Source organism: Entelurus aequoreus, linkage group LG14 (genome assembly GCF_033978785.1).
Source record: "Entelurus aequoreus isolate RoL-2023_Sb linkage group LG14, RoL_Eaeq_v1.1, whole genome shotgun sequence".
In the NCBI taxonomy this organism is placed as follows: Eukaryota; Metazoa; Chordata; class Actinopteri; order Syngnathiformes; family Syngnathidae; genus Entelurus; species Entelurus aequoreus.
In genome coordinates, this window is record NC_084744.1 from 54,744,025 (window position 1) to 54,762,957 (window position 18,933).

At 36.8% G+C, this 18,933-nt stretch overlaps 1 protein-coding gene across 1 annotated transcript in view; it reads left to right on the forward strand.

Annotated features, from left to right (window-relative positions):
• LOC133664299 (MAGUK p55 subfamily member 7-like) overlaps positions 1 to 18,933 on the forward strand; it is an 88,035-nt gene that overhangs the window by 29,035 nt on the left and 40,067 nt on the right. The window contains exons 5-7 of the mRNA XM_062068807.1: positions 10,150 to 10,231; positions 13,075 to 13,160; positions 18,312 to 18,386. Of these exons, the coding sequence (XP_061924791.1) occupies positions 10,150 to 10,231; positions 13,075 to 13,160; positions 18,312 to 18,386 (243 nt within the window). The remainder of the gene's footprint in view (positions 1 to 10,149; positions 10,232 to 13,074; positions 13,161 to 18,311; positions 18,387 to 18,933) is intronic.

The window sequence follows — 18,933 nt, forward strand, 5'->3', positions numbered from 1 at the left end:
CTAACCTGTTGACATGAGACAATCCTGCATCTTGTGTATGCACACAAACCAGATATTTGGTTTTCTACACCAAAATTCATCTATTTATTCAATTTATTATTATGACTATTCTCCAGGTTTTGGCGCGTTCTCCCTTGCACATTTTTCACCCGATTCAAACCGTTCCAACTTCAAACTGTTCAGCCTATTCGGGAATCGCGGGCTTTCCCTTGACAAATTCCCAAGATTTCCCAGATTTCCCAGAATTCCAGCTTTTCCGGGACATTTTTCCCATTGAAAATGAATTGGCCGTTTTTCAAACTTCCACATTTTTCAACCTATTCAACCCATTCCACCTTTAACATATTCCACCATTCAGGAAATTCAAACTTCCTCTTTTCTAAGTTCCAAAAAACTCCAGGATTTTTCAGAATTCCTGGTTTTCCAGAGCCCCATTTCCACCCTTTTTTCTGGCGACTACTCCTCCCACATTTTTCAACCCACTTCAACCGTTCCACCGTCATAACATTCCTCTTAATCAGGACAAAAAACAAACTTGTTTTTTGAACTGGAAGAATTCCCGGTTTTCCCGAAATTCCATGAATTCCGTAATACCATTTCTCAATTCAACATGTTACAACTTCAACATTTGACAACCGATTTGGAAAATTTCAACACCAACGATTTCAACTCATTCAGACCATTCAATTTTTTTAAAAACTTTTTTAAAAATATTCCCGCTTTTCCTGAAATTCCCAATGTTATCTGAAATTCCCATTGAAATCAATGGAATATTCTTCAAAGTTCCACAACTTCCACATTTTTCTTCTAATTCAAACTGTTCCAACTTCAAAATATTCAGCCTGTTCATGAATTATGTGCTTTACTTTGACAATTTCAACCCCAAAAATTCCCGGGTTTTCCAAAATTCCTTTTTTTTTTGCTTTTTCCCCATTCAAAATGAATTGGCCATTTTTCACCCGATTCAAACCGTTCCAACTTCAAACTGTTCAGCCTATTCAGGAATCGCAGGCTTTCCCTTGACAAATTCCAAGAATTCCCAGATTTCCAGCTTTTCCGGGAAATTATTCCCATTCAAAATTAATTGGCCATTTTTCAAACCTCTACCATTTCCACATTTTTCAACCTATTCAACCCATTCCACCTGTAACACATTCCACCATTTAGGAAATTAAAACTTCCCCTTTTCTAAGTTAAAAAAAATTCCAGGATCTTCCAGAATTCCTGGTTTTTCAGAGCCCTATTTCCATTAATATGGTTTTCTACATCAAAATTCATCTATTTTTTATTCAAATTCTTCTTCTTCTTTTCCAGATTTTGGCGTGCTCTACCTTCCACTTTTTTCGTCCGATTCAAACCATTCCAATCGCGGGCTTTCCCTTGACAAATTCCCCAAATTCCCAGAATTCCACCTTTTCCGGGACATTTTTCCCATTCAAAAACGAATTGGCCGTTTTTCAAACTTCCAACATTTCCACATTTTTCAACCTATTCAACCCATTCCACCTTTAACATATTTCACCATTCAGGAAAATTCAAACTTCACCTTTTCCAAGTTAAAAAAAATTCCAGGATTTTCCAGAATTCCTGGTTTTTCAGAGCCCTATTTCCATTATGGTTTTCTACACCAAAATTCATCTATTTTTTATTTAAATTCTTCTCCTTCTTCTTCTCCAGATTTTGATGCGCTATAACTTCCACTTTTTTCGTCCGATTCAAACCATTCCCTTGACAAATTCCCCAAATTTCCCAGAATTCCAGGTTTTCCGGGACATTTTTCCCAATCAAAACAAACTGGCCATTTTTCAAACTTCAACCATTTCCACATTTTTCACCGATTCAAACCATTCCACCTTCAAAATACTCCACTCATCCTGGACATTGAAACAATCTTTTTACAAGTTAAAAAAAAATTCCAGGAATTCCCAGAATTACAGTTTTTTTCAAACCCTTTTTTGACCCTTTTTTCTGGTGACTACTCCTCCCACATTTTTTAACCCACTTCAACCGTTCCACGGTCATAACATTCCTCTTAATCAGGACAAAAAACAAACTTGTTTTTTGAACTGGAAAAATTCCCTGTTTTCCCTGAAATTCCAGGAATTCCGTATAACAATTTCTCAATTCAACATGTTACAACTTCAACATTTCTTGAAAATTTCAACACCAACAATTTCAACTCATTCAGACCATTAAAGTTTTCTTACCATTTTCAAAAAAAATCCCGCTTTTCACGAAATTCCCACAATTCCCACATTCTTCAACCCGTTCAAACCATTCCACCTTCAACACATTCCACCATTCTGGAAATTCAAACTACCCTTTTTCCAAGTTCAAAAAAATTCCAGATTTTCCCCAAATTCCCTAATAAATCTGTTACTACTTCAACATTTCTTGCTGGAAATTAAACAATTCCAACACCAACCAATTCAGCTCATTCATGCTCCTAATCATTCTAAAAAAAATCCCACTTTTTCCCAAATTACCAAATTTCCAGGAAGTTCCCATTGAAATGAATGGGACATTTTTCCAAGTTGCACAATTCCCACATTTTTCAACATATTCAAACCATTCCAACATTAAATTTCAACACCAACCATTTCAACTCATTCAGACCATTCAAGTTTTTTACCATTTTCAACAAACAAAAAAATCCCGCTTTTCCCGAAATTCCCAAATTTTGGGGAAATTCCTATTGAAATGAATTAGCCATTCTTCAAACTTCCACAGTTCCCACCTTCTTAAACCCGTTCAAACCATTCCAACATCAACACATTCCACCATTGTGGAAATTCAAACTACCCTTTTTCCAGGTTAAAAAAAATTCCAGATTTTCCCGAAATTCCCTAATACCATTTACTACTTCAACATTTCTTGACCGATTTTAAACAATTCCAACACCAACCAATTCAGCTCATTCAGGACATTCATTCTCCTAATAATTTTTTTTTTAAATCCCGCTTTTCCCCAAATTCCCAAATTTCCAGGAAGTTCCCATTGAAATGAATGGGACATGAATGTGAGTGTTAATGTTGTCTGTCTATCCAACATCAACACATTCCACTCATCCTGGACATTAAAACTAACACTTTCCCACGTTCCAAACCAAATTCCCGTTTTCCTGGAAATTCAAACCTTTCACCATTCAAACCATTCCAACATTCAAACTATTCTTACAGTCATACTACATTCTGTTAACATTTCAGTTCAACTTCAGGAATTGCCATTTTCCTTCAGGAATTGCCTCTTCTAGTTGTGACTATATGTTTTATACTCACACAGCCAGATAATTGTCTTTGAAAAAAAATAAATGATTTTTTACGGCCCGTAATATCATTAAAAGTTTCAGAGAGTCTGGAGAAATGTCTGCATTTAAGGGATGATTTTACGGGCCTTCGATCCCTCGGGTGGTACTGCATCAAAAAGCGACATCGGTGTGTAAAGGATATCACCACATAGGCTCAGGAACACTTCAGAAAACCACTGTCAGTAACTACAGTTTGTCGCTACATCTGTAAGTGCAAGTTAAAACTCTACTATGCAAAGCGAAAGCTATTTATCAACAACACCCAGAAACGCCTCCGGCTTCGCTGGGCCCGAGCTCATCTAAGATGGACCGATGCAAAGTGGAAAAGTGTTCTGTGGTCTGACGAGTCCACATTTCAAATTGTTTTTTGGAAACTGTGGATGTTGTGTCCTCCGGACCAAAGAGGAAAAGAACAATCAGGATTGTTCTAGGGGCAAAGTGTAAAAGCCAGCATCTGTGATGGTATGGGGGTGTATTAGTGCCCAAGGCATGGGTAACTTACACATCTGTGAAGGCACCATTAATGCTGAAAGGTACATACAGGTTTTGGAGCAACATATGTTGTATCATGGACGCCCCTGCTTATTTCAGAAAGACAATGTCAAGCCACAACAGCCTTAAAATTCTAAGTTAATGACTATTTGCAACAAAAAAATGAAGTTTCTCAGTTGGAACATTAAATATCTTGTCTATTCAATTGAATATAAGTTGAAAAGGATTTGCAAATCATTGTATTCTGTTTTTATTCACCATTTACACAACATGTCGACTTCACTGGTTTTGGGGTTTTGTAGAAATGTGGGCTTCTTGTCAGTTCCTAATTGATACCCTTCAGTTATTCTTTCTTAGCATTAACATGGACTGAGATCATTCCTCTGCTGCGCCTGATGTGAATTACCTTCCAAGGCTGGTCTTTAATCATGACTAATATTCTTGGTCCTACCAGAACATCTTATTCCAAGCTATTGTCACTTGATTTCTTGGATCAGCTGGTATCAGACTGGAAAGGAATACAAAGTTCAAAGTACACATATTTCCACCAAGGCCTGTAAATTACTTTTTTTTTTTTCCGTTGAAAAAACAAGAGCAGAAGTTTTGGGGATTTGAGCGTGGATCAAGGTCTATATGAAGAATATACGCCGATTGTCTGCTAGGAGTAACATTTACCAGATTGTGTTCCGTCATTAGTAAATAGCAACAATCCAGTCAATCCTCCAGTCTTCCTTCTAATTTCATATTATTGACAAGGAGACTGGAGGACAAAAAACATTCTAATCACAACAATGTACGCTCAGCATGATTATAGGCAAATATGAGAATAATTATATTGGTTTTCTACACCAAAATTCATCTATTTATTCAATTTATTATTATTATTCTTCTCCAGGTTTTGGCGCACTCTACCTTACACATTTTTCATCCAATTGAAACCGTTCCAACTTCAAACTGTTTTGCCTATTTGGCAATCGTGGGCTTTCCCTGGAAAAATTGCAAAAATTCCCAGATTTCACAGAATTCCAGGTTTTCCGGGATATTTTTACCACTCAAAATGAATTGGCCGTTTTTCAAACTTCCACCATTTCCACATTTTTCAACCTATTCAAACCATTTCACCTTCAACACATTCCTCCAATCTGGAAATTCAAACTATATTTTTTCCAAGTTCCAAAAAATTCCAGGATTTTCCAGAATTCCTGCTTTTCCAAAGCCCTATTTCCACCCTTTTTTCTGGCGACTACTCCTTCCACATTTTTCAACGCATTTCAACCATTCCACCGTCAAAACATTCCTCTTAATCAGGACAAAAAACGACGTTGTTCTTTGAACTGGAAAAACTTCTGGTTTTCCCGAAATTCCAGGAATTCCGTAATACCATTTTTCAATTCAACATTTCTCGACCGATTAGAAACATTTTAACACCAACCACGTCAACTCATTCACACCATTCAAGTTGTTAAACTTTTTTTTAATTTTTAATTCCAGCTTTTCCCGAAATTCCCAATTTTTTCTGAAATTCCCATTAAAATCAATGGGATATTCTTCAAAGTTCCACAACTTCCACATTTTTCATCTGATTCAAACCGTTCCGACTTCAAACTGTTTTGCCTATTTGGGAATCGCAGGATTTCCCTGGAAAAATTCCCAGATTTCCCAGAATTCCAGGTTTTCCGGGACATTTTTTCCCACTCAAATTGAATTGGCCGTTTTTCAAACTTCCACCATTTCCACATTTTTCAACCTATTCAAACCATTCCACTTTCAACATATTCCACCATTCTGGAAATTTAAACTTCCCCTTTTTCCAACTTCAAAAAAATTACAGGATTTTCCATAATTTCTGGTTTTCCAGAGCCCTATTTCCACCCTTTTTTCTGGCGACTACTCCTTACATATTTTTCAACCCATTTCAACCGTTACACCGTCAAAACATTCCTCTTAATCAGGACAAAATCCTTTTTTTTTTTACTGGAAAAATTCCCGGTTTTCCTGAAATTCCAGGAATTCCGTAATACCATTTTTCAATTCAACGTGTTACTACTTCAACATTTCTCGACGATTAGAACAATTTTAACACCAACCATGTCAACTCATTCAGACCATTCAAGTTGTTTACCTTTTTTTTTTATTCCCGCTTTTCCCGAAATTCCCAATTTTTTCTTAAATTCCCATTGAAATCAATGGGATATTCTTCAAAGTTCCACAATTTCCAAATTTTCCATCTGATTCAAACCGTTCCAACTTCAAACTGCCTATTGCCTATTTGGCAATCGCGGTCTTTCCCTGGAAAAATTCCCAAAATTCCTAGATTTCCCAGAACTCCAGATTTTCCGGGACATTTTTTCCATTCAAAATTAATTGGCCGTTTTTTAAACTTCCACCATTTCCAAACTTTTCAACCAATTCAAACCATTTCACCTTCAACAAATTTCACCATTCTGGAAATTCAAACTATAAATTTTCCAAGTTCAAAAAAATTCCAGGATTTTCCAGAATTCCTGCTTTTCCAAAGCCCTATTTTTACCCTTTTTTCTGGTGACTACTCCTTCCACATTTTTCAACACATTTCAACTGTTCCACAGTCAAAACATTCCTCTTAATCAGGACAAAAAACAAAGTTGTTTTTTGAACTGGAAAATTTCCCGGTTTTCCCGAAATTCTGTAATACCAGTTCTCAATTCAACATGTTACTACTTCAACATTTTTTGACCAATTTGTATAATTTTAACACCAACCATTTCAACTCATTCAGACCATTCAATTGTTTTTTTTACTTAAAAAAAAAAAAAAATCCCGCTTACCCCGAAATTCCCAATTTGTTCTGAATTTCCCATTTAAATCACTGGAACATTCTTCTAAGTTCCACAATTTCCACATTTTTCAAACGATTCAAACCGTTCCAACTTCAAACTGTTTTGCCTATTTGGCAATTGCAAGCTTTTCCTGGAAATTGTTTTTAAAAATTCCCAGATTTCCCAGAATTCCAGGTTTTCCGGGACATTTTTCCCATTCAAAATGAATTGGCCGTTTTTCCAAACTTCCACCATTTCCACATTTTTCAACCTATTCAACCCATTCCACTTCCAACATATTCCACCATTTTGGAAAGTTAAACTTCCCATTTTTCCAACTTAAAAAAAATTCCAGGATTTTCCATAATTTCTGGTTTTCCAGAGCCCTATTTCCACCCTTTTTTCTGGCGACTACTCCTTCCACATTTTTCAACCCATTTCAACCGTTCCACCGTCAAAACATTCCTCTTAATCAGGAAAAAAACGAAGTTGTTTTTTGAACTGGAAAAATTCCCGGTTTTCCCGAAATTCAAGGAATTCCGTAATACCATTTATCAAATCAACATGTTACTACTTAAACATTTCTCGACCAATTTGAAAAAATTTAACACCAACCATGTCAACTCATTCAGAACATTCAAGTTGTTTACCTTTTTTTTTTTAAATTCCAGCTTTTCCCGACATTCCCAATTTTTTCTGAAATTCCCATTAAAATCAATGGGATATTCTTCAAAGTTCCACAACTTCCACATTTTTCATCTGATTCAAACCGTTCCAACTTCAAACTGTTTTGCCTATTTGGCAATCGCGGGCTTTCCCTGGAAAAATTCCCCAAATTCCCAGATTTCACAGAATTCCAGGTTTTCCGGGATATTTTTACCATTCAAAATGAATTGGCCGTTTTTCAAACTTCCACCATTTCCACATTTTTTCAACCTATTCAAACCATTTCACCTTTAACATATTCCACTATTCAGGAAATTCAAACTTCTCCTTTTCTAAGTTCCAAAAAATTCCAGGATATTCCAGAATTTCTGGTTTTCCAGAGCCGTATTTCCACCCTTTTTTCTGGCGACTACTCCTTCCACATTTTTCAACCGTTCCACCGTCAACATTCCTCTTAATCAGGACAAAAAGCGAAGTTTTTTTTTTAACTGGAAAAATTCCCGGTTTTCCTGAAATTCTAGGAAATCCGTAATACCATTTCTCAATTCAACATGTTATTACTTCAACATTTTTCGACCGATTTGTTAAATTTTAACACCAACCATTTCAACTCATTCAGACCATTCCATTTTTTAAAAACTATTAATTTGGCAATCGCGGGTTTTCCCTGGAAAAATTCCAAAAATTCCCAGATTTCCAGGTTTTCCGGGACATTTTTTCCCATTCAAAATGAATTGGCCGTTTTTCCAAACTTCCACCATTTCCACATTTTTCCACCGATTCAAACGATTCCACCTTCAACATATTCCACCATTCTGGATATTTAAACTTCCCTTTTTTCCAACTTCAAAAAAATTCCAGGAATTCCCCTTTTGACCCTTTTTTTCTGGCGACTACTCCTTCCACATTTTCAACCCACTTTAATCGTTCCATCGTCAAAACATTTCTCTTAATTAGGACAAAAAACAAAGTTGTTTTACGAACTGGAAAAAGTCTCGATTTTCCCGAAATTCCTGGAATTTCTTATTAACATTTCTCAATTAAAAATATTACTACTTCAACATTTCTCAATTTATTAAAACATTTCAACACATTTCCAGGAATTCCCGTTTTTTGGTAACCTATTTCCACCCTTCTTAAGTTCGACTACTCCTTTCACATTTTTCAACCCATTTCAACCGTTCCACCGTCAAAACACTCCTCATATTCAGGACAAAAACCAAATTGGTTAAGGAACTACAAAAATTCCCAGTTTTCCCGAAATTCCAGGAATTTCTCAATTAAAAACTATTACTAATTCAACATTTCTTGACCGATTCAAACAATTCCAACACCAACCAATTCAGCTCATTCATGCTCCTAATCATTTTCCAAAAAAAAATCCCGCGTTTCCCAAAATTTCCAGGAAGTTCCCATTGAAATAAATGGGACATTTTTCCAAGTTGCACAATTCCCACATTTTCCAACCTATTCAAACCATTCCAACATCAACACATTCCACTCACCCTGGACATTCAAACTACTCTTTTTCCAAGTTAAAAATAATGTCCCCAAAATTCCCTAATACCATTTACTACTTCAACATTTCTTGCCCGATTTAAACAATTCTAACACCAATCAATTCAGCTCATTCAGGACATTCATTCTCTTAATCATTTTCAAAAAAATCCCGCTTTTCCCAAAATTCCCAAATTTCCAGGAAGTTACCATTGAAATGAATGGGACATTTTTCCAACTCCCACAATTCCCACATTCTTCAACCGATTCAAACCATTCCACCTTCAACACATTCAACTCACCCTAGACATTCAAAATACAATCTTTACATGTTCATCAAATTTCCAGGAATTCCCGTTTTTTTGGTAACCTATTTCCACCCTTCTTAAGTTTGACTACTCCTTTTACATTTTTCAACCCATTTCAACCATTCCACCGTCCAAACAGTCACATTCAGGACAAAAACCAAGTTGGTTAAGGAACTAGAAAAATTCACGGTTTTCGCGAAATTCCAGGAATTTCTCAATTAAAAACTGTTACTACTTCAACATTTATTGACCGATTTAAACAATTCTAACACCAACCAATTCAGCTCATTCAGGACATTCATGCTCCTAATCATTTTCAAAAAAATCCAGCGTTCCCCAAATTTCCAGGAAGTTCCCATTGAAATGAATGGGACATTTTTCCAAGTTGCACAATTCCCACATTTTTCAACCTATTCAAACCATCCCAACATCAACACATTCCACTCATCCTGGACATTCAAACTAACACTTTCCCAAGTTCCAAACCAAATTCTGGTTTTCCTGGAAATTCAAACTCTTCACCATTCAAACTATTCTTACATTCATACTACATTCTGTCAACATCTCAGTTCAACTTCAGCGTTGGAACATTCACACGCAATTCCTTCAGGAATTGCGTGTTTACTTCTTCTAGTTTACTTAATGAGTTTTTGCTGTGTGAGCGCCGAGTTACCTCGAAACCAATAATGGAGAACAGCCGCTGGTATTGATCCCAAAACTAAACTGGAGCGAGACCGCCCTTTGTCTGGACATGTGCTCTTTTTGATCGATCCAACGTGTTCCAGTTTTCCACACAACAGGACTACGCCCGCGCCTGATTGTTGTCAACTACACAGGATGCTCTTTCCACTGCGACTTGCTCCAAAGCGACGCCATCTGTTGGAAATAACGCGAGTTTGGATAACCTAATCCCGCGGTTTGTGTGTTACATGACGGCAGCTGCCTAAATGGTCCCATCTTGATAGAAATAACCATCACTGGAATGATTGTGACTCCTAATAGGAAGCCCGTCTGCATTGTAACACAAACAACATGTTATTTTCAATATCCATCTACTCCTCCATAAATCAACGCCGTGGAGGGAGCCACAATTAAACGGGATGAATCCACCGGGGCGATCGTTGTGGCGAGAGTCATGCGTGGAGGCGCTGCAGACAAGAGCGGTAGGCCGAAGTCTCTTTTGTGTCAACAGGCTTGTGCAAAACAATTGAAAAAAAGCTCAATCGAGACTGTCAAAGAATTCAAGGATTTTGAACTGGAAGTAGAAAAAATTTAACTCGAATTATTAATAATAATCCACAAAAAATGTCGTAGGGGCCGCAGCGGTGCTCAGTTGTAATACACTTGTCCACCACTTGTGGCAGTAATGACAATATCAAACAAACAGAAGAAGCCTGGAGGTAAAGCCATAGAGAAGTTTCTTAAGCACAAAAAATATAACTAAAGAGGCAAAGCTTTATTTTCATTTGCACTTTGATTTTACCGGCAGTTTATTTAAGAAATATATATATTATTAATTAAGTTTAAACATGTATTTGTTGTAGCACTGAATAAAAAGTAAAAGTTAAAGTTAAAGTACCACTGATAATAATAATAATAATAATAATAGATGTTATTTGTAAAAAGCACTTTACATTGAGTAAACAACCTCAAAGTGCTACAGTTTATTAAAAAAATAAAATAAAATAAAAAATAAAATAAAATAAAATAAAATAAAATAAAAAATAAAAAGATAATAAAAAATAAATAAAAATAAAAACTAGAACAGCCAAATAGCTAAATATAGTATGCATATATCTAAAAAAAAAAAGCTTTTTTTTTTTAAAAAAAAGGGTTTTTAAGATGGATTTTAAGCATCCACAGTCTGTGGTGCCCTCAGGTGGTCAGGGAGAGCGTTCCACAGACTGGGAGCGGCAGAGCAGAAACCCCGGTCTCCCATTGTTCGTAGCTTTGTCCTCGGAGGTTGGAGGAGGTTAGCCTGTCCGGAGCGGAGGTGTCGTGTGATAGTCACAGTGTGGTGAAATGTGTCCTCTGCATTTGACCCGTCCCCTTGTTCCACCCCCTGGGAGGTGAGGGGAGCAGTGAGCAGCAGCGGTGGCCGCGCTCGGGAATCATTTTTGGTGATACAACCCACAATTACAACCCTTGATGCTGAGTGCCAAGCAGGGAGGTAATGGGTCCCATTTTTATAGTCTTTGGTATGACTCGGCCGGGGTTTGAACTCACGACCTACCGACCTCAGGGCGGACACTCTAACCACTAGGTCACTGAGCAGGAAATTGTACGTATAATTGTATGTTAATTAGTTAGTCCCTTTTTTGCATGTGTTTTTCTAATAAGCTTAATCAGATAACGAGGTATATACCTGTTAAACTGTAAGGATGTTAAATATATTTATAGAATATGATTAAAATTAAGCGGAAGATTACTAATTACCTTATAGTATGGTCCTTACAATATTGTTTTTGTAATTTCAGGTCCAGAGAGCGTACCTAAATAATTTTTGCACCTGTTAGTAGAGGTGGTGGATTCTCATTTCCTATTTGTCCGGGTGGATCGTCTTCGGCTTTTGGGCTGCGTTGTTATGGAGAGTAATTTGTGTCTTTTGATCCAACCAAAGAACAACAAAAAATATTAACAACCCCAAAAAATTGATTTGCGATTAAAAAAAATTCTGGGGTCACAAAAACTTTGGGGGGGTTGAAAATCGTTTTCTTTCTTTGGTAATGACTCAAATTAAATTTTCAAAATCAAAACGTTTGCAAATCTTTTTTTTTTTTGGTTGTAAATCTTTTCCTTTCAAACACACAATCATCCAGTCAGCCATTTAGCATGTTATGGACTCCCCATCGCCATGAAGAAGACACTATGAAATGCCCACAACGCAGCCCACAAGCCGAAAAACTATTTACCCAGCCATCGGAAAAAAAATCCACGGGCCCCAAAAAACTGAACCGCCGTGCACTGAAGGAGACGACTTCAGCGGTTTCAATTAGTGTATAAACACAAGCGCCTGTGTCAATATTTAATACACATGCGGCTTATAGACTTGTACGGCCAATATATGTACAAAATAAAATTTGTACAAAAATTAGAATTATATATAGGGCCGTTCAATAGCCCAGAAAGTACAGTATATATTTTATATTATTACGCCAAATTAAAAATAAAAGCATCTACTATAGAACAGATCGTTTAATTTTGTGAAAAATTGTGAAAAAATACTTAACTCTCCAAAATGCTTCGTATTAGTGAAGTATTTTTAGTGTTTAAACCAAAACCTTTGTTGAAGGTGACACAGTATTTCTAAAGAATTTCTCTGAATTGCAATTAATTAAAAAAATTCCACTTCCTGTAGTTCCAATTCAACATCCTGCCGGGGTGGAGCCAATTCAGTTAAAAAAATATACACTACCGTTCAAAAGTTTGGGGTCACCCAAACAATTTTGTGGAATAGCCTTCATTTCTAAGAACAAGAATAGACTGTCGAGTTTCAGATGAAAGTTCTCTTTTTCTGGCCATTTTGAGCGTTTAATTGACCCCACAAATGCGATGCTCCAGAAACTCAATCTGCTCAAAGGAAGGTCAGTTTTGTAGCTTCTGTAACGAGCTTAACTGTTTTCAGATGTGTGAACATGATTGCACAAGGGTTTTCTAATCATCAATTAGCCTTCTGAGCCAATGAGCAAACACATTGTACCATTAGAACACTGGAGTGATAGTTGCTGGAAATGGGCCTCTATATAACTATGTAGATATTGCACCAAAAACCAGACATTTGCAGCTATAATAGTCATTTACCACATTAGCAATGTATAGAGTGTACTTCTTTAAAGTTAAGACTAGTTTAAAGTTATCTAAGGAAATTTTAATGTGACCCCAAACTTTTGAACGGTAGTGTATATATTTAAATGGGAGTGAATTGAAACTCAGAATTCTGCACAAGCCTGGTGTTAACAGTGCATGTTATTAGTTGCAGTGCACCAAATAGTGTTCTTTGTTGCAGGCTTGATCCATGAAGGAGATGAGCTGAAAGAGGTGAATGGAGTCTCACTGGAGCGCAGGAAGCCAAAAGAAATTATTCCCCTTTTGGTTAGTCTCACTTTGTTGCTTTTTTAACTGGAAATGGATAAAAACTGTGGTTGTTTTTTTTAAACCTCGCCATCCCAGCAGGCACAAGACATTAAAACAACCTTGAAAACTTGTTGCATTAGGTCCTGACGTTGAGCAACTCAAACCTAACGTTGAAACAACATGCTTTTTGACGACGTTTATTCAATGTTGGGTTCTGACGTTGATTTGATCATTGATTTTTGGTCATTTTCTAACCCAATATTCTACAACACAAATACAACATTGAAACAACATGCTTTTTGACGACGTTTAATCAATGTTGGGTTATGACGTTGATTTGACCATTGATTTTTGGTTATATTCCAACCAATATTCTACAACACAAATACAACATTGAAACAACATGCTTTTTGACGACGTTTAATCAATGTTGGGTTCTGACGTTGGTTTAATCATTGATTTTTGGTCATTTTCCAACCAATATTTTACAAGACAAACCTAACATTGAAACAACATGCTTTTTGACGACATTTAATCAATGTCGGGTTCTGACGTTGGTTTGACCATTGATTTTTGGTAATTTTCCAACCAATATGCTACAACACAAATACAACGTTGAAACAACATGCTTTTTGACGACGTTTAATCAATGTTGGGTTATGACGTTGATTTGACCATTGATTTTTGGTTATATTCCAACCAATATTTTACAAGGCAAACCTAACATTGAAACAACATGCTTTTTGACGACGTTTAATCAATGTTGGGTTCTGACGTTGGTTTGACCATTGATTTTTGGTCATTTTCCAACCAAAATGCTACAACACAAATACAATGTTGAAACAACATGCTTTTTGATGATGTTCATTCAATGTTGGGTTCTGGCGTTGATTTGACCATTGATTTTTGGTCATATTTCAACCAATATTCTACAACACAAATACGTTGAAACAACATGCTTTTTGACGACGTTTAATCAATGTTGGGTTCTGACGTTGGTTTGACCATTGATTTTTGGTCATTTTCCAACCAATATGCTACAACACAAATACAATGTTGAAACAACATGCTTTTTGATGATGTTCATTCAATGTTGGGTTCTGGCATTGATTTGACCATTGATTTTTGGTCATATTCCAACCAATATTCTACAACACAAATACGTTGAAACAATATGCTTTTTGGCGATGTTTAATCAATGTTGGGTTCTGACGTTGATTTGATCATTGATTTTTGGTCATCCATCCATCCATCCATTTTCTACCGCTTTTTCCCTTCGGGGTCGCGGGGGGCGCTGGAGCCTATCTCAGCTACTTCCAACCAAATTTTACAACACAAATACAATGTTGAAACAACATGCTTTTTGACGACGTTTAATCAATGTTGGGTTCTGACGTTGGTTTGACCATTGATTTTTGGTCATTTTCCAACCAATAGTCTACAATACAAATACAACGTTGAAACAACATACTTTTTGACGACGTTTAATCAATGTTGGGTTCTGACATTGGTTTGACCATTGATTTTTGGTCATTTCCCAACCAATATTCTACAACACAAATACGTTGAAACAACATGCTTTTTGACGATGTTTAATACATTTTGGGTTCTGAAGTTGGTTTGACCATTTATTTATGGTCGTTTTCCAACCAATATTGTACAACCCAAATACAACGTTGAAACAACATTCTTTTTGATGACGTTTAATCAATGTTGGGTTCGGATGTTGGCTTGACCATTGATTTTTGGTCATTTTCCAACCAATAGTCTACAATGCAAATACAATGTTGAAACAACATGCTTTTTGACAACGTTTAATCAATGTTGGGTTCTGACATTGGTTTGACCATTGATTTTTGGTCATTTTCAAACCAATTTTCTACAACCCAAATACAACGTTGATACAACATGCTTTTTGACGACGTTTACCGGTAATCAATGTTGGGTTTTGACGTTGATTTGACCATTGATTTTTGGTTATATTCCAACCAATATTCTACAACACAAATACAATGTTGAAACAACATGCTTTTTGATGTTTAATCAATGTTGGGTTCTGATGTCGATTTGACCATTGATTTTTGGTCATATTCCAACCAATATTCTACAACACAAATACGTTGAAACAGCATGCTTTTTGACGATGTTTAATCCATGTTGGGGTCTGACGTTGGTTTAATCATTGATTTTTGGTCATTTTCTAACCAATATTTTACAACACAAACCTAACGTTGAAACAACATGCTTTTTGACAACGTTTATTCAATGTTGGGTTCTGACGTTGGTTCGACCATTGATTTTTAGTCATTTTCCAACCGATATGCTACAACCCAAATACAACGTTTATACAACATGCTTTTTGACGACGTTTACCGGTAATCAATGTTGGGTTTTGACGTTGATTTGACCATTGATTTTTGGTTATATTCCAACCAATATTCTACAACACAAATACAATGTTGAAACAACATGCTTTTTGATGTTTAATCAATTTTGGGTTCTGAAGTTGGTTTGACCATTGATTTATGGTCGTTTTCCAACCAATATTGTACAACCCAAATACAACGTTGAAACAACGTGCTTTTTGACGATGTTTAATCAATGTTGGGGTCTGACGTTGGTTTAATCACTGATTTGTGGTCATTTTCTAACCAATATTTTACAACACAAACCTAACGTTGAAACAACATGCTTTTTGACAACGTTTATTCAATGTTGGGTTCTGACGTTGGTTCGACCATTGATTTTTAGTCATTTTCCAACCGATATGCTACAACACAAATACAATGTTGAAACAACATGCTTTTTGACGATGTTTAATCAATGTTGGGTTCGGACGTTGATTTGACCATTGATTTTTGGTCATATTCCAACCAATATTCTACAACACAAATACGTTGAAACGCATGCTTTTTGACGATGTTTAATACATTTTGGGTTCTGAAGTTGGTTTGACCATTGATTTATGGTCGTTTTCCAACCAATATTGTACAACCCAAATACAACATTGAAACAACATTCTTTTTGACGACGTTTAATCAATGTTGGGTTCGGATGTTCGTTTGACGATTGATTTTTGGTCATTTCCCAACCAATATTCTACAACACAAATACGTTGAAACAACATGCTTTTTGACGATGTTTAATCAATGTTGGGTTCTGACGTTGATTTGACCATTGATTTTTGGTCATATTCCAACCAATATTCTACAACACAAATACGTTGAAGCAGCATGCTTTTTGACGATGTTTAATACATTTTGGGTTCTGAAGTTGGTTTGACCATTTATTTATGGTCGTTTTCCAACCAATATAGTACAACCCAAATACAACGTTGAAACAACATTCTTTTTGACGACGTTTAATCAATGTTGGGTTCGGATGTTCATTTGACCATTGATTTTTGGTCATTTCCCAACCAGTGTTCTACAACACAAATCTAACGTTGAAGCAGCATGCTTTTTGACGACGTTTAATCAATGTTGGGTTCTGACGTTGGTCTGACCATTAAATTTTGGTCATTTTCCAAGCAATAGTCTACAATACAAATACAACGTTGAAACAACATGCTTTTTGACGAACGTCAAGAAACAAGTCCATGTCAGAAAACCAACACATTTAGCTGAACTGCACCAATTTTGTCAAGAGGAGTGGTCAAAAATTCAAGCAGAAGCTTGTGGATGGCTACCTAAAGCGCCTTATTGCAGTGAGACTTGCCAAGGGACATGTAAGCAAATATTAACATTTTGACCCAGCAGATTTGGTCATGGACGGCTGGCAGCGCTTCATAGCAGCAGTCGACCTCCAGGGTCCCAACTCCCCACCCATTCTGTTGCGAGTCGTCGTGATTAAATGTAACATGTTCATGTGTGCATTCCCACTCCAGACTAGACCCCCTTAGGAGCCCAGTCTAGATTGTATTTTTTTACTCATCTTCTTCCCCAGCGTTATACCTTTTTCTTATCTTTTACGCGGCGCCTTTGGCGACCCATCAGCGTTCCTGTTCTGTAACCCTGTACACTGTTTGTCTAATCTTGAACGGGTTTGTGCTGAAAACATAGTTCCGTTGTACTTGTATGTATACTTTTGACCCAGCAGATTTGGTCACATTTTCAGTAGACCCATAATTAATTCCTAAAAGAACCAAACTTCATGAATGTTTTTTGTAACCAACAAGTATGTGCTCCAATCACTTTATCACAAAAAAAAAAAGAGTTGTAGAAAGTATTGGAAACACAACACAGCCATGACATTATGTTCTTTACAACTTTTGACCACGACTGTATGTATAATCAACGTTGTATTAATGTCTTGTGCCTGCTGGGATGGTGCGTGCCAGTCTCGGACCGTTCCAAATGTACAGTAAAGAATCCCACCCCATTCGAGCATTACAGTACAGTAATCCAGGTTTTGACAGAACCCGTACTGTCGTTGTGTAATGTAACAAAACGTCTCATTGAGTTTTTACGAGTTTTGGACAACACAAGACAGACCAATCAAATATTTCCCTCTTTTGGCAACGCAAACAAAACTTGTCAGTAAGATTAATCTCATGTTAGTTTTGGTCTTTACAAGCTATTTGTTGCCAATAACAAAAAAAAAAAGAAACATTAACGAGCCGGGCGGGCCAAGAAAGAGTTAGCTCAGTCAGCTCCGGTGCCAAGGATTTGTCTTTGCTCATAATTTGCATGAAATATGGCTGACATTTGATGTTAATTATCGAGCTGGGTAAATGCAAATGTGCAGATGGATGACAAAGAAAAATAACGTGCCATTTTTGCATCGTATAGCTACGGGAATGTCCGACCGCGCTCCCCATAATGATCGAAAAAAACACCAAAATGAGGCAATATCTTTTGGAAGAATAGCATTGATCTCCCCAGTAGGCTCGTACAAACCATGCCAAGGCACATTAATTCTGACCAAACACTTTACAAATTTAAATAGTTTTCCCCCCCGCCATTCTGTGGGTACTTCTAGACACTTCTGACAGATCTGGGTCGTACGTTTTTTTTCCCCCTTCGCCCCCGTGTCTTTATGCTAAGCTAACGTCTCCCAGCTGTTATTCCACAAACAAACACAGAAGGAGTATCAATCACCTCGTGTAGCGAAGAAATAAGCCAACGTTCGACGGCGTTTCCCTTTTAATGTGTGGCTAATGGTGTGCAGGCACGCTCGGAAGGTGACGTCACGTTCACCATTGTTCCGGCGTCCTCCAAGCAAGATGTGGCGTCCCATAAAAAGGTACGGTAGATGACGTGTTCCCTTTTACTTGCTTTACGTGACCATCTGGTTACAGTAAAGGCAGATTATTGCATGTGTTTGCTTTTAATTAATAAACCTGATGCAAGTCGTGGAGATTGTTGGAGAAAAGCCAATGTGGCGTTGGATTAAGACAAATTATTTTCTGCGACAGTGCTCGTTTTTCGAGAAAAACCCAGCTAGCATCTGGGAAATTAATCCGATGGAAATACAAAACCCCAAAACCAGTGAAGTTGGCACGTTGTTAAATGGTAAATAAAAACAAAATACAATGATCTGCAAATCCTTTTAAACTTATGTTCAATTGAATAGACTGCAAAGTCCATAGTGGATCTAACATACTAGTGAGAGTCCAGTCCATAGTGGATCTAACATAATAGTGAGAGTCCAGTCCATAGTGGATCTAACATAATAGTGAGAGTCCAGTCCATAGTGGATCTAACATAATATTGAGAGTCCAGTCCATAGTGCATCTAACATAATAGTGAGAGTCCAGTCCATAGTGGATCTAACATAATAGTGAGAGTCC